Here is a 22,564-nt window from a genome sequence, read left to right on the forward strand (position 1 = left end):
GTGAAGCCCATTTTTACTGTCCCCCACTTTGATATTGCTGGAATAATGCTAAAAGCTGGGTAAAAGTAAACTCACTCACTCACTCTCATTGACTGACTTGGTCTATGCTGTGTATTGAACAAGGTGTGAACAGCATTGGCACAGTGTTATATGCCCGCGGATTGTATTGTTGACAATGTTGGAATTGTATTACCCCGTTTCTTCTAAGATTCTTCTACATATAGATATTTGGCTCAATGTAAATTGTTTCAAGTAGGAGCAGGGAGTATGTTTATGTTGGACAGCATTTTATAGCTGACAATGTCTCAAAACGTCATTTATTTGCTGGATGCATTGTCAACATATCAACACACCAATGTTGGACTGGGTACAAGTTATATAGTTGACCGTCTCAATGTGTTATGTGGCAATGTTAGTCACATGTAAGTGTTTCAAGTGTATTACATTTCTTCAGCTGACATTCAGTAGGGACGGTAGAGTTAGACTGTAGGGGCCTAGAACCACAGGGTTAGAATCACTGTTTGGAAAATAAATTTAAAAAATTAAAATCTAGATTTTTGCAAACGTATATTGTTTTTATATGTTATGAGTAACTTATATTTCAAATTTGAACGAAATCGGTGAAGAAATGGATTTTTTTTAGAAAATCCTCCCGCTACACGCACTACATACGTAGGTGCGTAATGTAATGAGTGTAGCGGAAGAAAATCCATTTCTTCACCAATTTTGTTCAAATTTGAAATATAAGTTCGTATAACATATGAAAACCATATACGGTTGCAAAAAATCTATCTAGATTTATATTTTAAAATATTATTGTCTAAACAGTGATTCGAACCCCTGTGCCTACAACTATATCTACTTCAGCTGCATGGGTCTTTCCAGCATAGTCTAAACCAAACCATCATAGAAAGTCCCGGAGCAGGTACACTATATATACATAATGGGAGTGTTTTTGCTTCGGCGATCTCACGTTACAAAAAAGACCACTAGTTGCGTGAATATCAGTTTTCACTGAGCCGACCGTGAATCCGGGTTAGACTTGATCTTCAGCAATCCATGCTTGGCGTAAAAGGCGACTAACGTATCGTATCCCAATAGCGTAGATCGATGTTCATGCTGTTGATCACTGGATTGTCTGGTCCAGACTGTCGCCACATATCTTGAATAGTGAGGCTTAAAACTAAACTCACTCACGCCGTGGCATATTTTCGAAGCCTGACCACTTGTAGTGAAGTGAATATTATAACTCTGTCTTTTTTGCTAAAATGACTGCTTTCATATTGTACTGCCTTTGAATGTGTATAGCTACGTATACTCTGTTTTGTACTACCATTCCTTTCAAGTGATTTGTTGTGATCTGAAAACGTAGCTACTTTTAGATTGGGTTGGTTTGTTTGTAGTTTAACGCCACACTCAGCAATATTCCAGCTATATGGCGGCGGTCTGTAAATAATCGGTCTGTAGACAATCCAGTGATCAACAGCATGAACATCGATCTATTGATGATACAATGACATGTGTCAACCCAGTCAGCGAGCCTGACCACCCGATCCTGTTAGTCGCCTCTTACGATAAACACGAGTGAAGACCAGGGTCCCGAGTCAAAGCCTTCCGTTACGATAAACGCTAGCTATAGTGAGGAGTTACTGAAGACCAATTCTGACCAGGATCTTCACTTAGAATACAATAGTTAGCATTCTTGTTCTTTGTTGGTTTGACACAAACAAATAATCTGACTGATTCCTCGGTTAAATTATTGTTTTGACTTGGGAATTATCACTTACCAGTGGGAAATAATAAATTAGGGATCGTTAAAATGTTATGGTTTGGGGGGTGGGGATGAGGTGTTCGAGTATGTGATAATTCACTTTGTGAAAATCTGACCAAAAGTGTTGACACATATCCACATTAGAAATGTCCACTAGGCAACAGTTCTTCACTAAGAATTAAATAGCTGTCAATGTTAAGATGTGTATGATCTTAATGTAGATATGCTTGGGCGAACAGCGGTTGATATACACAGCAAGCTACGGCCAATAGATGACAAAGTCATGGTAGGACCTGGTGACTTCGTTGACTTGGTTGTAGTCTCAAGCCAGTTGAGTATTAACAAACCGCCGCAAAAGTGCGTGGATATATGTTCGTGTTATCAACCACTAGTTTTCATGGTCCACACGGGATTGTTTCCGGCTGACGTGAGTATGGTTTATGTCGCTTTCTAACGTACTCACGGAAATAGAAATAAAATGTTTTTTGGCGTTTATTTGTTTATCACTTTATTAAGATAGGTTGTTTTAACAAATATTAAAATAACTATCTTAATAGGCCTGTTAATTTGGACCTCTAGTCATACTCCAAAAAAACCATTTTACAGGTAAAAATAAAACAAACTTACGTCACAATCAACGATGGATGCTAACAACTACTCGCAGCACTGTTTAGACGGGAATATGCATTTGCACTTGCGTTTCAACAAGAGCGCAGGCATGAAAAATGTACTGAGACAATCCCTTAATCAATTATTTTGTATATCAGTTAGGATAAAAGAAATAAAGGATGAATGGTATATGACGTTTTTCATAAAATATATTATGTACGCGAACCTATGGAGAATACATCTCATTTTGCATACTATAGCCTGCATCAGAAACGTACATTTTGACATTGATGAAGTTTTAATGGGTAGAAATGACACGATTTGTTCTCCCGTAAACTCATCTATTTCGGATGATTTTACAAAAAGTGTTAAACTGACTGACTGAGTTTGGTTTTACGCCGCTTTTAGCAATATTCCAGCAACATCACGGCGGGGGACGCCAGAAATGGGCTTCACACATTGTACCCATGTGGGGATTCGAACACGGGTCTTCGGTGTGACGAGCGAACGCTTTAACCATTAATCTACCCCACCGCCCCAAAAAGTGTTAAACACAAAACTTGGGAAAAACGATAGTCAAAGAAAATTTAAAAATCAAACTAAAAGTGTGGCAAAGATGGTATTAATTCAATGCACTTTCGTGGCGCAAAATGTATCTAATGCATAATATGCATTTAAAACCTAATCTCGTTACTTAGCGTGTCAATTTGGTCGTGTAGTCCAGTGATTAGGGCGTTTAGTCTGGTGACACCCTCTGGTGTCCCCCCACTCACTTACTCAGCGAGCTCCAATGGACGCAGTGTCAAATTGACACACCTATATTATGACCTACCAAATACTCTAATGGAAAGTAACACAAAGCCAAGTATCATGTCTGTCATTGTTTATAATGCTTCAAACACAACAACGGATATATAACAATTATTGCAACATGGCAGATATCAAGTTTCTCTGTCAATGATATTTCCGTTTGAGTTTACTGCACTGTGCATTAATACATTTTAAAGAAGAGAATCCATTTTAAAGTTATAACACAGAGACATAAACCTCCAAGTCCAAACAAAACATAAAATATCATCATTTCGCTTAAATGTGTCTAAAGCAATGGACAATGATGTATAGATCATTATTATTATTCATATCACTTGCATTTGCTAGCCTGGTATGCTTTGACCACAGGGGTGTCTGCACAGCCCTCGAACGCTTGTGGGATAAGTCCGCAAGGCGCCGCTCCCTCACAGACACTCTTGAAGCATGACACGAAGCGATCCTCCACCCCATTGGTGCCAGCTCCCTTTACAAGACATTCGTTGGTCTTTAAATCTTGCAGCAGCATGCTGCACACCTCCGCGGCAGCAGTTTTCTTATCAGCTGGACACGAATTCTGGAGGTCGGTCAAAGTGACGCAGGATCTGTGGACAGGAGAAGTCTTTTAAAGGCAACGTTGGAGGCACCCGAGTGGAAGGGTAGGGAAGTCCGAAGATGCAGAAATTAGAGGTTTATCCACTTGAGAAACCAAAGAGCGCGAATGTGGCCCTTGTGAAAATTCCAAGGTGTGTGGTTTCAGCTTTACAGTGTGGGGGTGTTATGGAATGGGGCGTGTTCACGATTCTTGCATATATGGATCGGCGTGTGTGTGCGTGCGTGTGTGCGTGTGTGCGCTGACATACAAAGCCGATCAATGTGTACAATGTGTGAATCCTTTACACTCTGCTCAGACGTGCCCCGCCGTGATAGTATTCACATCCACGAGGGGCGGTAGGGTAAGCCATATCGCTAGAAGCGGCGTAAAACTAAATTCACCTCTCTCTCTCTCTCTCTCTCTCTCTCTCTCTCTCTCTCTCTCTCTCTCTCTCTCATATATACTCCCAGAAATTGTTGTTGTGGATGTGAAGAGTTGGCTACGGCACCTGTGGCGAGACAATAAATTATCGTTGCTCTGCTGCACAGTCAATATAAGGGCTGTAGAAATGACAATACTCCATGTGGGATGAAAGGAGAGTGTGTCAATAGTATTCAGTTATCACGGTATGTCAGTCACGGCGTCTCAGTCAAGGCAAGTCAGCCACGTCAAGTCCATCACGACCTGTTAGTAACGGCATGTCAGTTTCGGCATGTCAGTCACGGCATGTCAGTCACGGCATGTCAGTCACGGCATGTCAGTCACGGCATGTCAGTCATGGCATGTCAGTCACGGCATGTCAGTCACGGCATGTCAGTCACGGCATGTCAGTCACTGTCAATAGTATTCAGTCACGGCATGTAAGTCACGGCATGTCAGTCAGTCAAGGCATGTCAGTAACGGCATGTCAGTCACGCATTTCAGTCAGTCGGCATGTCAGTCACGACCTGTTAGTAACGGCATGTCAGTATCGGCATGTCAGTCACGGCATGTCAGTCACGGCATGTCAGTAACGGCATGTCAGTAACGGTATTGTCAGTAACGGCATGTCAGTAACGGCATGTCAGTCACGGCTTGTCAGTAACAGCATGTCAGTAATGGCATGTCAGTCATGGCATGTCAGTCAGGCTTGTCAGTCACGGCATGTCAGTCACGGCTTGTCAGTCACGGCATGTCAGTCACGGCATGTCAGTTAAATGTCAGTCATGGCTTGTCATAACGGCATGTCAGTCACGGCATGTCAGTCATGGCATGTCAGTCACGGCTTGTCAGTCATGGCATGTCAGTAACGGCATGTCAGTCATGGCATGTCATTTTTACTTGTAACGCCACTGTCACGGCCTCCATATGTCGGCATGTCAGTATCAGCATGTCAGTAGCGGCTTGTCAGTCACGGCATGTTAGAATACGGCATGTGCAAAAACAGGCATATCAGTCATGGCATGTCAGTAACAGCATGTCAGTAACGGCTTCTCAGTCACGGCATGTCAGTCAATAGTTCCATCTACCGTGAACTTTTCAACCCAAAATGCTGCCTTACCGATGCCTTTGCCCTAGTATTTGGCACCACAATAAAATTTACAACACACGCATGGCTTCCGGTGTAAAAGACGAAAATATCCGAAGATTTTCGAGTGTTACCAAGTTTTCCGAATGCATGTAAATGTAAAATACCCCTCCTTTCGATCAACGTATCGCAATACGTATCGTTTTCATGTCTGAACGTTTTGGTATATACCGGTAAACCGGTTATATTGCGCCGTCCCCCTAACAGTACCGATTCTCTCCATCATGGGTTCAATTCCGCTTTACGCAGTATTTCAGTTACAGCACGGCGCGTTAGTGGGAAGTGGGCCAAAAGTTACGCAATATTTGAACGTTTATCAATTTTGAAGGGTGTAGTAAACCAAGACATCAAATCGATCGAATCTAATAGTCGAACCCATGATAACTTGCAACCGTGACAATCTCAGGGACTTACAGTTTCCGCGTTATCTCTCACGCTGAAAGATACTAGCGTAAATCCGACATGGGGTATATATGTGTGAAGCATATGTACATTTGGATGGAATATTGCTGAGAGCCTTACTCAGTCATTTAATATCAAGTGTGACGGACTCAAAACTACACTGTCGAGCAAACTAAAGAATACGTTTGACAACTGGATGTGACCAAAACAATTACAATCGGTTTCAAAACTGGCTCCCAACAATCGCCGAAACACTAGCGGCGTACGATAAAAACGCAACTGTGATGTCCGTATCAAACGCATCACCATCGAAAAATAATTCCGTTTCATTATTTAGCCACCTTCAAACATGGGTGTATACTGTATTTTTGCTTTGTAGTTTACCTAACACCTGCCAGCTAAAAGACACAATGGTATTCTGCTGTACAATATTAGTGTCCGTCTTGTCAAGAAACACTATGCAGCTTGAATATTGCTGGGTGCGGCGTAAAACTAAACTCACTTACTCACTCACTTGACAAGAACGCTCCATCATGCTCTGGTCAAACCACGACCTAAAGATAAGAATAGATAGATTTCTTTTGAAAGTGAGTATACGGCGACAAAATGCTACATACGGGTATTGATTGGCCGGGGATCCATCGATTGGGCTGACGTTAGAGAGTGCCTCAAGATAGCGTTCCATCTCTGTCTTGTCTGGGAGCTTTTTGGCCTTGTCCCCGGGGCTGATAGCGGTGTCACAAGTGCCGCAAGCACCTGCCGTGCCTTTGGAACCAACAGGTTTGGACAAAGCGAAATACCCATCCCAGTCTCGGAACTTGACGGTGATGTCGCATGGCATGACGTGGAGGAAGAAGAAGTCGCTGTAGTCGTGTCCAGTTTGGACTGTGAGACGCCCAATTCTTGACCTCCTCCTCGTCCTGGGCCCCACCCGTCGGAGTTTTTTCCACTGAAATCAGCATAAATGATGAGTTTGGCTTGAACCGCATTATATTTTATGATGATGATGATGATGGTGGTGGTGGTGGTGGTGAGAGAGAGAGAGAGAGATTATTGATGATGACGATGATGATGGTGTGTGTGTGTGAGAGAGAGAGAGAAAGAGAGAGAGCGAGAGAGAGCGAGAGAGAGAGAGAGAGAGAGAGAGAGAGAGAGAGAGAGAGAGAGAGAGAGAGAGAGAGAAGCAGAGAGAGAGAGAGAGAGAGAGAGAGAGAGAGAGAGAGAGAGAGAGAGAGAGAGAGAGAGAGAGAGATTTCCAAGTACAGTGGATGTGGCACAATGTTAAGCGTATGTTCATCAACCGTTAGTTCATTATTTGAATGAAATCATATCTTACTGCAAAGCCTTGTTCGTTGAGAATAGTAGCAAACACGTTGGTAGCAGTTGAAACGACCACCTCGATCTGGCGTTCAAAAGAGTAGATTGTATTCTTTCCTTTGGGCGGGTACGTCGCTCTCCCAGCGATGGTCACCTTACACCCGTTCGGCGTTCTTGGGGTTTGGGGCGTCACAAAATCAGCCAGCACGTGATGACACGGAAGCGGAAATGTGAAAGAGTCATGGCCGAAACTGATGATGTGCGGGTCTCCGTGAATGGTACACAAGCACTTCTTGGCTGCAGAGGGACAAGAACAATATGGTTTCACAATCACTATTTACTATTTCCAGTAATGGCAATACATTAAAATTACCCATTACTGTTAATATTTACAAACACAAGTCACTGTCTTACTTTGTATCTTTTCACTTTTACTATTGATTTTCACTATTATTATTCGCCACTCCTATTCGCCATTCCCCTATTCTGTTTTTCTCAAAGACTCGGGAGTTTCACGGTGAAATGTCGGAATATTCTCTCATGATAAAATGTCGGGATATTCTCCAAAGAAGACCAAATTATCAGTAAGCAGACATGACTCCAAGGCAGTATGATCTATCTCCTAGCAACAACGTCATACTGTTCCCTAGTAGTAACAATCCACCTCCTAGCAACAACGTCATACTGTTCCCTAGTAGTAACAATCCATCTCCAAGCGACAACGTCATAGTGTTCCCTGGTAGTAACAATCCACATCCTAGCAACAACGTCATAGTGTTTCCTAGTAGTAACAATCCACCTCCTAGCAACAACGTCATAGTGTTCCCTGGTAGTAACAATCCATCTCCTAGCAACAACGTCATAGTGTTCCCTAGTAGTAACAATCCACCTCCTAGCAACAACGTCATAGTGTTCCCTGGTAGTAAACAATCCACCTCCTAGCAACAACGTCATACTGTTCCCTGGTAGTAACAATCCACCTCCTAGCAACAACGTCATACTGTTCCCTAGTAGTAACAATCCACCTCTTAGCAACAACGTCATACTGTTCCCTAGTAGTAACAATCCATCTCCAAGCGACAACGTCATAGTGTTCCCTGGTAGTAACAATCCACATCCTAGCAACAACGTCATAGTGTTTCCTAGTAGTAACAATCCACCTCCTAGCAACAACGTCATAGTGTTCCCTGGTAGTTACAATCCATCTCCTAGCAACAACGTCATAGTGTTCCCTAGTAGTAACAATCCACCTCCTAGCAACAACGTCATAGTGTTCCCTAGTAGTTACAATCCATCTCCTAGCAACAACGTCATAGTGTTCCCTGGTAGTAACAATCCATCTCCTAGCAACAACGTCATACTGTTCCCCTAACAGTAACAATCCATCTCCTAGCAACAACGTCATAGTGTTCCCTAGTAGTTACAATCCATCTCCTAACAACAACGCCATACTGTTCCCTGGTAGTAACAGTCCATCTCCTAGCAACAACGTCATACTGTTCCCTGGTAGTAACAATCTATATCCTAGCAACAACGTCATGCTGTTCCCTGGTAGTAACAATCCATCTCCTAGCAACAACATCATACTGTTCCCCTAGCAGTAACAATCCACCTCCTAGCAACAACGTCATAGTGTTCCCTGGTAGTTACAATCCATCTCCTAGCAACAACGTCATAGTGTTCCCTAGCAGTTACAATCCATCTCCTAGCAACAACGTCATAGTGTTCCCTGGTAGTTACAATCCATCTCCCAGCAACAACGTCATAGTGTTCCCTAGCAGTTACAATCCATCTCCTAGCAACAACGTCATAGTGTTCCTAGTAGTTACAATCCATCTCCTAACAACAACGCCATACTGTTCCCTGGTAGTAAGCAGTCCATCTCCTAGCAAAACGTCATACTGTTCCCTGGTAGTAACAATCTATATCCTAGCAACAACGTCATGCTGTTCCCTGGTAGTAAAATTCCATCTCCTAGCAACAACATCATACTGTTCCCTAGCAGTAACAATCCACCTCCTAGCAACAACGTCATAGTGTTCCCTGGTAGTGACAATCCACATCCTAGCAACAACGTCATAGTGTTTCCTAGTAGTAACAATCCACCTCCTAGCAACAACGTCATAGTGTTCCCTGGTAGTTACAATCCATCTCCTAGCAACAACGTCATAGTGTTCCCTAGTAGTTACAATCCATCTCCTAGCAACAACGTCATAGTGTTCCCTGGTAGTAACAATCCATCTCCTAGCAACAACGTCATAGTGTTCCCTGGTAGTTACAATCCATCTCCTAGCAACAACGTCATAGTGTTCCCTGGTAGTTACAATCCATCTCCTAGCAACAACGTCATACTGTTCCCTAGTAGTTACAATCCATCTCCTAGCAACAACGTCATAGTGTTCCCTAGTAGTTACAATCCATCTCCTAGCAACAACGTCATACTGTTCCCTAGTAGTTACAATCCATCTCCTAGCAACAACGTCATACTGTTCCCTGGTAGTAACAATCCATCTCCTAGCAACAACGTCATACTGTTCCCTGGTAGTAAAAATCCATCTCCTAGCAACAACGTCATACTGTTCCCTGGTAGTAAAAATCCATCTCCTAGCAACAACGTCATACTGTTCCCTGGTAGTAAAAATCCATCTCCTAGCAACAACGTCATACTGTTCCCTAGTAGTTACAATCCATCTCCTAGCAACAACGTCATACTGTTCCCTACGTTACAATCCACCTCCTAGCAACAGCGTCATAGTGTTCCCTAGCAGTAACAATCCACCTCCTAGCAACAACGTCATACTGTTCCTAGTAGTAACAATCCATCTCCTAGCAACAACGTCATACTGTTCCCTAGTAGTAACAATCCATCTCCTAGCAACAACGTCATAGTGTTCCCTAGTAGTAACAATCCATCTCCTAGCAACAACGTCATACTGTTCCCTGGTAGTAACAATCCATCTCCTAGCAACAACGTCATACTGTTCCCTGGTAGTAAAAATCCATCTCCTAGCAACAACGTCATACTGTTCCCTGGTAGTTACAATCCATCTCCTAGCAACAACGTCATACTGTTCCTGGTAGTAACAATCCATCTCCTAGCAACAACGTCATAGTGTTCCCTGGTAGTAACAATCCATCTCCTAGCAACAACGTCATACTGTTCCTGGTAGTAAAAATCCATCTCCTAACAACAACGTCATACTGTTCCCTGATAGTAAAAATCCATCTCCTAGCAACACCGACATACTGTTCCCTGGTAGTAAAAATCTATCTCCTAGCAACAACGTCATACTGTTCCCTGGTAGTAAAAATCCATCTCCTAGCAACAACGTCATACTGTTCCCTGGTAGTAAAATCCATCTCCTAACAACAACGTCATACTGTTCCCTGGTAGTAAAAATCCATCTCCTAGCAACAACGTCATACTGTTCCCTGGTAGTAAAATCCATCTCCTAGCAACAACGTCATACTGTTCCCTGGTAGTAAAAATCCATCTCCTAACAACAACGTCATACTGTTCCCTGGTAGTAAAAATCCATCTCCTAGCAACAACGTCATACTGTTCCCTGGTAGTAAAAATCCATCTCCTAACAACAACGTCATACTGTTCCCTGGTAGTAAAAATCCATCTCCTAACAACAACGACATACTGTTCCTGGTAGTAAAATCTATCTCCTAGCAACAACGTCATACTGTTCTCTATAGTATCAATCCATCTCCTAGCAACACAGACATACTGTTCCCTGGTAAGTATCAATTTATCTCCTAGCGGCAACAACGTCATACTGTTCCTGGTAGTAAAAATCCATCTCCTGGCAACAACGTCACACTGTTCTCTATAAGTATCAGTTTATCTCCTGGCAACAACGTTACACTGTTCTCTATAAAGTATCAGTTTATCTCCTGGCAACAACGTCACACTGTTCTCTGGTAAGTTAAAATCTCCTGGCAGCAACGTCACACTGTTCTCTATAAGTATCAGTTTATCTCCTAACAACAACGTCACACTGTTCTCTACTAGTATCAGTTTATCTCCTGGCAACAACGTCACACTGTTCTCTATAAGTATCAGTTTATCTCCTGGCAACAACGTCACACTGTTCTCTATAGTATCAGTTTATCTCCTGGCAACAACGTCACACTGTTCTCTATAAGTATCAGTTTATCTCCTGGCAACAACGTCACACTGTTCTCTATAAGTATCAGTTTATCTCCTGGCAACAACGTCACACTGTTCTCTATAAGTATCAGTGTATCTCCTGGCGACAACGCCACACTGTTCTCTATAAGTATCAGTTTATCTCCTGGCAACAACGTCACACTGTTCCCTGGTAGCAAAAATCTATCTCCTAGCAACAACGTCACACTGTTCTCTATAAGTATCAGTTTATCTCCTAGAAACACAGACACGCTGTTCCATAGGGACAGTAAAATTCATTCTTCCAGCAACACCGTCATACTAGCAGTAACAATCCACCTCCTATCAACACATTGATACAGTTCCCAGATAGTAGGCGTAGTGTTGCCTGGTAGTAACAATCCATCTATTGACAACAACGAAACACCATTCACTGGTAGTAACTGTTCCCTGATGGGAACAATCTGTCTCCTGGCAACTCTGAACTCTGGCACCAACCTGCTATTGTAGAAATGATTCACCTTTATGTCTACGCCTCATATTATAACCAGGTTATGAGTATCGAAATAGTGCATTCGTATATACCAGAACCTATTCCAAGGACATTGTACCGGTGACCTGCTACTGTACCGATTACAGTATGAAGTGAGACAACTTACTGGGATCAACACACTCGACCCTGCCGTTCCCAATCATTCCTGCGGGGCACTTGCAGCTCTTCGACTTGGTATCACAGTAAACTCCATCCTGCTCCACACAATAGTCGCTGCCGCACAGAAACTCATCCACCGGTGTTGTAGCTCCTGGGAAACAAATATCAATGGGCTCTAAGAGTCAGTGAGTGAGTTTAGTTTTACTCAGCAATATTCCAGCAATATGGCGGCGGTCTGTAAATAATCGAATCTGGACCAGACAATACAGTGATCAACAGTATGAGCATCGATCTACGCAATTGGGATACAATGACAATAGGGTAAGAAATAATTCAGATTATTCTTTCGTTATGCTAGGGGCACACCCTTTACCAAATCGGTGAACCTACAAGATGTCCACCAGTTCCAGCTGACCTCAATGATCACGCCGCCGCAGTTTAACCCAATGTTCAAAGCGTCGGTAAACCCAATCACTCACTCACACTGAAAATTGTTTTCGCTTGACTTCATGACCTAGTGGTGGATCTGTATTGATTTGAAATTTCCACCATGAAAATGTTTAAGGTTCACCTCAGTTTATTTTCATATGCCACGTGCCTCCATATAATGTTTGTGAACATATCAATATGAATTTGGTGTCATCTTGGAAACATCTGAGATTTTACCGATAGTATGGTGATCAAGAAGGAAGATCGCTTTATCGCCGACAGCCATTATGGTCACTAGAAAGACATAAAGCCATAACAAGAGCAGAGAAAGCGATAGCACGGGACGATAAAGCGATAAGACGAGACGAGAAAGCGATAAGACGAGACGAGAAAGCAATATTTGTATATGGCCTTATCGTGGCCGTAGCTGTATCGCGATAAGCGATGTCCCCCTCTCAGCCACCATAAGATACCGCCGGTACAGTAAAAGGTACGTTTCTCCAGATGTGACGCCCAGAATCCGAGGAAGCAATTAAAACGGTGTCGTCTCAGACGCCGACCTTGCGATTTTCCACTAGTCTCAGGACACCGTCCTGCGGTTTCCTTTGAAGGTTAGGTTCTGATTAGGCTTAATTAGCGTTGCGGATAATCTACTCTAGATGTTTTGATAAGGTGAACTCGTCACACATGTCACTTTCAATTGATTGAAAAGTAACACTTAGCAGAGTGCCAGTATTGAACATGTTCACGTACAGAGTCAGCAAGAGAAAACGAGACTGGATATCTTGGATATGTACTGCAAAAGGCTGCAAATCCACTGCATCAACAACGAATGACATCGTCACCATGGTGAACGATGAACACAATCATCAAACTGTCAGAGTGATATTAAGGTCAGAGTTTAAATTCTTATATATGTATACATATTATTCAGTGATTGCAGTTTTGTCGAATTTTATAACAGTGTTTCAGTAAGCTGCTTAATAAAAAAGAAAAGTTTGGAACCAAATGGTTAATGATTCTTTCTTTCTTTGTTGGACCCAAATGGTTAATAATTCTTTGCTTTGTTGTAGGCGAAGGAGACGCTAGAAAAGCTGAAGGTGAAGGCAGCTTCGACCCTCCAGCCCATGCAGTCCCTCTACGAAGAAGGCGTTATCGACATGAGAAATGGAAGTTGGAATGATGAGATCAAAGCCATGATTGCTGCCCTGCCCACCTTCCCGGGTGCCCGGAGCTCTCTCTACAGAGCCAGACGAGCGGTGATGCCACCACTTCCCCCTCAGACGAGAAGACCTGGTCTTCCCTGATGAATACAAGACGACGAGTTCTGAGGACCCCTTCCTCCTCATCGACGACGGCCATGACAAGAGAATCCTAGGTTTTAGGACGGTAGCCAAAGCGTGCCCTATTTTGAAATAAGGTCGCATGAACTCACCATCGTGTTAGGAACCTACCACTGGCTATTCGGGTTACGGGTTTGGGGATGTTTAAAGAAAATGAATTGTGCCAGAAAATGCTGGAAAAAATAATTAGGATTCAGACTGGTGAAATATAAATTGTCCTCAATAAAAAAAAATATGAAAACATTTTTCTTTTTCATAAATAATACACCTCGTGTACAAATTGAGGCTTATAGCTTTGAAACAATATCTACTTTAGCAACTAAACATTTTACCTATCTCCATACTCCATACGGGCTTTCCGCGCGACGATGCTACGCCCACAAGTCTACCTAACCGCCAAGGTAACCTAAGGCCCCAGGGTAAAATGTAATTAGCCAGTTCCTTCAGAAACGAACACGTGGTCAGTTCCGATTCTGATAGTTTTCGTTCATGGTATGGAATATTCCCCTTACAGCACGTTCATATTTATCTTTTATTTATGTTTCACTGTTTACAAAAGAGTTCTTTGGAAATTCTCCACTTTTTCACATAAAAAATATCAACCACTGGACTTTCCAACTTGTGGATATCTTAGAGAGACGCATGTTTTGATTAGATGTTTCAAACAGCGCTCTGCAATTTAAAGGCACAATGTCACACATTTTCGACAATACTTTGGCCTAATTTATACATATTGGGGCATATACATTCACTTTAGCTTCCTACTGATGCAATAAAAGACTTATTATCCCTTACGACTTGCCTGAAATCGATAATTGAAGGCGAACAGCTTCCAAACAGAGAACACTTGCATATGGAATGTAAACACTTGCTCCGTACTTCGCAAACTGGTGCACGTGGGTGTTTGCCGAACTGGTCTCAATCACAATTTGTGCGTAGGATATTCGTAAAGAGCGCTCCAAGCGACATAACTCTATGGGGTTCGCTTGAAATAGGACGCGAGAGTCGATTTAATGCAACGTTGCAATTCATTCGAAATTTTTAATTTAATATTGTAATCTAAATACGTAACTTTTTTTAATACATTATATGGTGGCTTCCCTGAGGGCTGATAGTTAGTATTTTTGAGAGAAAAGCATTATCTATTTTTAGAGAAGTGTGGTGTGATATATGTAGTAACTTTAAAAATCATCTGAGGAGTACTTTCACTTTAGAACTGACGGTGCTATTGTGCCCAGTAAGACGTCTCTTGCTCGCTGTATCGATCGCTTTATTGTCTGGTCCACCCTTCAATATTTACATGCCGAGCATATTGCTCATTGCGATCATAAACACAACCGATCGAACTATCTGACGTGTTCCGATATTTTCGCGCTTCACGTGTGAAGTAATATCTTTGCCACTTTTCACTATACAGTATCTTGGCATTACTTTGGGAATATTTAGGTTTTGATTGCATTCTGTATGTTGAAGCTCTTACCAACAACTGAGGTAACGTTGTTTTTAGTACTAAGCAGTACACACCAAGCAATAATTCGGCAACATGTGGGACATTTGTTTACAGTGTCACGTACACAGACCGCGCTTTGATCTGTACAGATAACTATAGCTGACCACTTAAAATCCATGTTAAATGTGTAAGTGTATTTGTGTAGAGATGATATTGATAAGGCTATTATTGTGCAGCCATTACTGCCCATGTAACGCCGGATCGAACATCAGGTCATTGTGAAGTGCATTAAGGACAGCCACAGGTGGGAGGAGTTTCTTGCATGTTGTCTATGGTGTACTGGTAGGGACATTTTCGCGGTGTTGTCCTTAGATATCAATCAAACTACGACAAAGCTGACCAAAGCTGGACATCGTGGCAATGTGACAATGCAGCATTTTGACCAATCATCGCGTTTTGAATAATGTGTTGTTTTCTTTACCAAAAGCGACAATGCGACAATGTCCCTGCCAGGATTCCATACTTCTCAGCCATTGTCGCCGGCTGGCTATTGTACTGACATCTTACAACATGATGTTGTCAACCAAAAAAAATCTGGTGTTATAAAGTAATGGTAATAAAGGAAGCGAATTATTTGTTAGATTAAAATGTTAAGAAATAATTATTGATTAAATATGTCTACCAACATGTACACATTCTGTACCCAAACTATTATTTGCCTTGAACGAAAATATCGATAAGGGTGGAGCCTTATGTTGACTACAATTAATTTCGCTTACAGCCACGACAACTACAATAGTTGTTGTAACACGGGGTGAGGGTATTTCTTATCAGTTTTTCAGGTATTTTAGTGTTAAGGTTTTAAACCGCCGATCATTCCGAACTTCTGTCTTACTGACGACGGGGAGGTGGGACAGCCGAGTGGTTAAAGCGCTCGCGCGTCTCGCCGAAGACCCGGGTTCAATTCCCCATGGGTACAATGTGTGATGCCCATTTCTGATGTCCCCCGCCGTGATATTGCTAAAAGCGGCGTAAAACCCAACTCACTCACTTACTAATAACGACAAAACATTATTTATTTACACTTAAGAAGTCCATAGGAGAACTACTAAAAACTACGTGCCTCTGAGAAAACATATTTCAGAAAAACACCATTGAGTCTATTAATTATCAGATTAATTTAACTTACTATAACATAACGCATAGAGGTGTTTTATTCAGAATATATATTTAGTTAAACCTGTTTGCAGTAATGAATTAGTATTATCATATTCATCTGCTATTGCAGTACAGCACAAGTATTTCTCAGTGGTAGGTGTTTTTTCTGAAATGTTAAACAAGATATTGTTTGTTGGCGATGTTATAGTGTTATATTTGATCACTGTATATTATGTTCTATTCTGCTGTCAATTAGGTCTTTTTTATTTCATCTTACAAGGGCTTCTCTATGCTTCTGGTGGAGTTTTCTACCGTCCCTCTAATCGCTCGTGCATAACTTTGTCGTGATAACACTTCAGACGAAACGGACAATAAGAAAAATGGGCGCCCCCTCGATAAGTTTAATTACAGTTTCACTTGTCTTGCTTCTTTATTAACATTACACTTTCATGACTGGTTGTTAGGGCAATAGTTTCTTGCTGTCGCAGTGCCATCACCTATCACATGAATATAACCATCTAACGTTCGCGATATGCGAGACGGGGCCCAGCTTCGAGTACCTACATCCCCACACATCTCTAGTACTACCGATTATATAACTGTTGCCGATGAAAGAAACGACCCTCTCCGTCAAGTATCAAATATGACCTGGTTTTCTTAAGCTGCTTAGATTATTTACATGAATACAATTAACTATAACAAGGAAAATTGATGTCTTTCAAGTTACCGCTCAGTCTAGCTTAGATCAGGTGTTCTTTGTTCATGAACAAGCGGATGTCCGACATGCCCGTAACGTCACATATACCAGGCGCATTGCGCTAGCACCATTTCTGGTGTCCCCCATTTTGAGCTTCTAGGTATATTGCTACACGCAGTTTACTCTGCTAAACGCAGTTTACTCACTCACAAACTTCCATTACCATTCTGTGTCCCGCTTCACAAAAGTAGCATTGTGGTACGGCAGAGGTAACGTCTATACTTTAACATAGACTACGACGGTCGTAGAACTGATGTCGTTCTCTGAAATGGGGGCAAGTCCGTCTGCTATACTACTTCTAGTTTGATGGTGTATATCACCACAATGATTCCCAAGAAAAGCAAGATTTATGGATGTCAACTTCTGTGTAGTGAATAACACGGCATGTCGGAGTGTATGCTTGCTCCTTCATCAGGTGAATGGTAGGGAGTATCAGGGGGATATATAACACGACATTTCGGAGTGTATGCTTGCTCCTTCATCAGGTGAATGGTAGGGAGTATAAGGGGGATATATAACACGACATTTCGGAGTGTATGCTTGCTCCTTCATCAGGTGAATGGTAGGGAGTATAAGGGGGATATATAACACGACATTTCGGAGTGTATGCTTGCTCCTTCATCAGGTGAATGGTAGGGAGTATAAGGGGGATATATAACACGACATTTCGGAGTGTATGCTTGCTCCTTCATCAGGTGAATGGTAGGGAGTATAAGGGGGATATATAACACGACATTTCGAGTGTATGCTTGCTCCTTCATCAGGTGAATGGTAGGAGTACACGAGGGATATATAACACGACATTCTCAGAGTGTATGCTTGCTCCTTCATCAGGTGAATGGTAGGGAGTACACGAGGGATATATATCACGACATTTCGGAGTGTATGCTTGCTCCTTCATCAGGTGAATGGTAGGGGAGTACACGAGGGATATATATCACGACATTTCGGAGTGTATGCTTGCTCCTTCATCAGGTGAATGGCAGGAGTACACGAGGGATATATAACACGACATTTCGGTGGTGTGTATGCTTGCTCCTTCATCAGGTGAATGGTAGGGAGTACACGACGACATTTCGGGGTATGCTTGCCCTTCATCAGGTGAAGAGACACTACAAAGACACTACAAAAAACATGTGTAACAAGTTTAACAATGTTGAAGAATGAATATGTAATACAAATATGAGGCCAGTGATACACTAAACAACATGATCATAGATATGATGGGATACAATACAAACACTAGGAGGCCAGTGGTACGCAAAAAACTGGCCTCGTGTTTGTTTTACATATTCATTCTTCAACAATATTAATGTTAAACTTGCTAAGCTTGTTATACGTTTTTCTTTGTAGTGTCTCATGTATGCATATATACTTCCTGCCATTCACCTGATGAAGGAGCAAGAGCGAAGCATACACTCACCTGATGAAGGAAACGTCGTGTTATTCACAATAAAGAAGCTGACATCCATAAATCTTGCTTTTCTTATGTATTCCACTTCTAAATGCCCTTCAAAGATTTCATAATAATTCCGCCAACAATGTCTGCCACAAGCCGACAGGGAAACGAGGTGTTCCTTTAACCCGAGATTGTACTGACCACAGCAGCCAAACTGGGGTATCACTTGATATAATTTATGTTCCTATTAGAAAGCATGCTATGAAATCTTCATAATATTACAATGGATTTAAAATTGAAAAGGTTCAGGAAAACTCTCTGAGATACCGTTCTAGACTTGGACGGAGTCGGAAGAGGAGAGTAAACGAATCGGGGGTATGTGGTTCCCATGGTGACCAGGTAGTTGCCAGCCATTATATTCATGGAGTGGGGCAGATTATAATCTGTGGTTTGTCTGCTCCAAAAACTCTCTCCTTCACATATAGCGGAAATAATCATGAACGCGGCGATAAACGATTAAAAAATACAACTATAACGGCTCGCCATTCTTAAATATCAGCGTGACATCTTCAGAGCCTGTAATCTCCTTCCAACCTAAATTTAATAATCCAGAAATATATAAATTACGTACGTATCTGAATATATATTTGTATTTTGTGTCTTCAGGGTCACCCAGGTGAAGGGAGCCGTGAAGGTCCGGGTTAGAATTTAAGTTAACGGGATCGGGTGGTCAGTCTCGCTGACTTGGTTGATGCATGTCAGCGTATCTCACATGTGTACATCGACGCACATGATGCCAATCACGAGATTGTCTGGCCCAGACCACCGTCACAGAGCTGGAAACATGCCGAGTGCTGCGATAAATGACGAAACAGGATATGTAGGTTGAAAACAAAATAGACATATGCCAAGTTTCAATAGCTGTGAGTATAACTTGTTTGAGTGACATTTAGAAGTTGGTGTGATGAACAACGAGGAGAGTTCTATGGATATACACCTTCTTTAATATGATATGAGCGACGTTTCGGTGTAGCGACTAACACCGTTATGTAGAAGCTACTAACACCGTTATCAAGCAAATTTATTTTGATAACGGTGTTAGTAGCTTTACCGAAGAGTTCTATGGATATACTTTTTAATATACTATGAGCGACGTTTCGGTGTAGCTACTAACACCGTTATCAAGCAAATAATTTGTAGCTACTAACACCGTTATCAAGCAAAAATTTGCTTGATAACGGTGCTAGTAGCTACACCGAAACGTCGTTCATAGTATATTAAAGAAGTTGTATATCCATAGAACTCTCCTCGTTGTTCAGCTGGGAGTATGTTGCCCATGGGATTAATAGTTGAAAACATACAAAATGATTATTTTTTCTTCCTGTCACACTAAATCGTAAATGGCAATTTCATTAAAAGCAGAGCCGGACGCCAACAGCCGTTTACCCTCATGCAGGTGCAATACGTGAGAAGTGACAGCAACAATGTGTATATATAATGATAAATATAATATGCAACTAAACACCACTCTTCAAAGCTGTTTTTCTCTAATTATGTACCTAGCTCTTCAGTGATAAAGCAGGTTATTTTTAGATGAAATGAGTATTTATGTACTTTTTACGTCTCTTTTACGTCCTCAAGCTAGTTTGCCGGGAAAGTATAGACCCATGTTTGCTGGTGGCTTGAAATGAAACCAGCAGCCAGTGGTAACTTGATTGTGATGTATTTAACATGAGTATCATCGGCTTTTCTTTACCTTGAGGTTGCAGTTTAAAATTTTTTTTGTAAAGTTTAAGCAAGTTTTCTTTTACAACAATTTTACAGCAAACAAATGGAACGGTAGTCTTAATTGATAGCTCAATGTTTTATTACATGTGGGCTGCATTTTTGCCAGTTTCACGTGCAGCACTGACGCCGACGACCCCACAAATGTTTGTTGTTGATTGGCATTCGATTTCCGATATTTGTCAATTTCGACCCACAGCTTGTCTCTTACATTGTCTGGATGCATGATGTTTTTACCTCACATGTAATAGTTTCTCAACGGCTCCAACCCTTCCCCCAGCCCGCCTCCTTCGGAAAATGAACAGAAGGGAATGCAAAGAAAGTAGCATTTAACAGATCTGAATGATATATATTTCTGAAGTTATACTACAGTGTAATTTGTTGATGTTAGGAGTATTCGAAAATATTTGTCGTTAAAATAATTGTCCAACTTACCCCACACAAGTTGCAGGTATATCGCGAGAACCGCACACACACCTAACCTGTCCATCGTTTCTTCTGACAGTCTCGCTTCGAGCACAGGCGTGAAAGATCGATCTTTAGGTCAACGAGTCTATTGGCTTGCCAATCTGAGGCGAGTTGGTTATATTGCAAATAAATAATTTTACTGTTGCAGAGTAAGCGTCAATATTTAATCGATCTTGTGGATATACTTCCCATTACCCCGGGAGCAATGCCTCCAGCATGACGATTTCAAATTGTCTTATTTGCTCATACACTGCGATGAAGCCTATATGTACTGTTAAAGGTTTACTTAGTTTTCAGCTGGTGGGTACACTGGTTTTAACTGCGCTTTGAACAATGTTTCAAATATACCACAGCGTGAAAGACTGATTTAGGGGAAGGCCAGATTGATGCTGGCCTTTGAGCACAAGACGGATATAGCGCAAATCTAGGGGTTGATCCCACGATATCACGTTGGTGCAAGCCTAACGCACCTCACGAAGGAACAGTATTTCACAAATTTACTTACGCTGGGGAAATGAACGCTTCATACGGCAGCCATATGAACAACGTTTGAAATCTACGTATCATTTGGCTGTCAGATATGTACACGTTTACGCAGGTGTTGAAAGACACGCACACTCAACTCTGTATTTACATGTTTTTCATTCTTAAGTGTGTAAATCTGGCCATTGTTTTCATGTGTTTTCCAGCATGTGTAACACACGTATATGCTGTAAAAGTAGGACATAGATTTCAATACCCTTTAAATCTCGTATGACCAGGGTTAGGTTTGTCGTATATTAATACACGTGTAAGTAACTGGTAATTGGTAAATGGAGTGTTACAATACTGACACTAATGTAACATGTATTTCAAAGGTTTGGTATAATTGCTGTAACATCGGGTTCGCTAGCGCCTCTGACCACACAATAATATACTGAGATCATTAGGAACACTATTCGGCTCAGAGTTGTGGTGTAACCTTACTGAAGGCCGTAATATAGCTCTCGAACGAGCCCAACGTTTCTGCCTAAAAGTATGTCAAGGTTTACCAAGATCAACAACAGACACTTGTAACTCATTGATAGGATGGAGCCCTGTGGAAGCAAAGCAATACATATGAAAAAACTCTTCTTCCTTGGTATACTCTGCAATTCCCAACACCACCTCCTTGCACACCAGGTTTTCCTCAACAGACTTCATGCCTTCAAGGGGCGGTGGGGTAGCCTAATGGTTAAAGCGTTGGCTCGTCACGCCGAAGACCCGGGTTCGAATCCCCACATGGGCACAATGTGTGAAGCCCATTTCTGGTGTCCCCCGCCGTGATGTTACTGGAATATTGCTAAAAGCGGCGTAAAACCAAACTCAGTCAGTCAGTCAGGCATGCCTTCAAGAACAACTGCACATGACATCCGCAAGGATTCCTTCCGGACATATGCCAAATTCTTGAAGATTATAACCTCACCTACATTCCTTCCTACAGAACCACCGGTTTCAGTATGCCTCAACCTTCATGGAAGAAAATTATGAAGGAAGCTTTATTACAGCTTTTTCAGAAAAGAAAATGAGACTTGACGACATTTAACTTCTTAAATCTAAGTCGACCAAGGCGGTGTTATTTTGTTCACAGCGAGTCGTCGTTGTTTAGCTGTGACACACGTCCAGTGTTTAAGTGACGGAGTTCAGTGTTTAGTGTTCAGTGTTCAGTAAATACGTTGCGATCTATCCTGTACACCAATCGTTTTGAAAATACAAATTTATATTATGCTCATTATGCACTTTTCTGTTGCTTTCACCTATCTTTTATGCACATTCTTGTGACAAAGGGGCCAAGGAACGCCTCTGTTACCTTGTATTATTGCGCGTAGCCTTGTATTATTGCGCGGTAATGTCACTCAACGTTTTTTGTTCGTGACTCTGAATACACTGTTACCGCCC

The 22,564-nt window shown here is 41.8% G+C and overlaps 1 protein-coding gene across 1 annotated transcript; it reads right to left on the reverse strand.

Annotated features, from left to right (window-relative positions):
- Positions 1-3,248: 3,248 nt before the first annotated feature.
- On the reverse strand, positions 3,249-20,696 carry LOC124271209. Its single transcript, XM_046706291.1, has 5 exons — positions 20,615-20,696; positions 11,866-12,009; positions 7,088-7,365; positions 6,369-6,700; positions 3,249-3,792 (listed from the first exon to the last, which is right to left on the reverse strand). Exons 1-5 carry the CDS (start codon positions 20,667-20,669, stop codon positions 3,522-3,524), a joined length of 1,080 nt encoding a protein of 359 aa, XP_046562247.1. The 5' UTR covers positions 20,670-20,696; the 3' UTR covers positions 3,249-3,521.
- Between the last annotated feature and the right edge of the window lie 1,868 nt (positions 20,697-22,564).

This window comes from Haliotis rubra, unplaced genomic scaffold (assembly GCF_003918875.1).
Source record: "Haliotis rubra isolate DU_JTF1 unplaced genomic scaffold, ASM391887v1 Scf159, whole genome shotgun sequence".
NCBI lineage: Eukaryota > Metazoa > Mollusca > Gastropoda > Lepetellida > Haliotidae > Haliotis > Haliotis rubra.

Bases quoted from the DNA above. Each gene is read 5' to 3' on its own strand.
- LOC124271209 (XM_046706291.1), bottom strand. From the start codon at position 20,669: ATGGACAGGTTAGGTGTGTGTGCGGTTCTCGCGATATACCTGCAACTT. The intron at 7,366-11,865 runs GTAAGTTGTCTC...GTCCCTCTGCAG, and splicing joins GGTCGAGTGTGTTGATCCCA to CCAAGAAGTGCTTGTGTACC. The intron at 6,701-7,087 runs GTAAGATATGAT...TGCTGATTTCAG, and splicing joins TCAACGAACAAGGCTTTGCA to TGGAAAAAACTCCGACGGGT.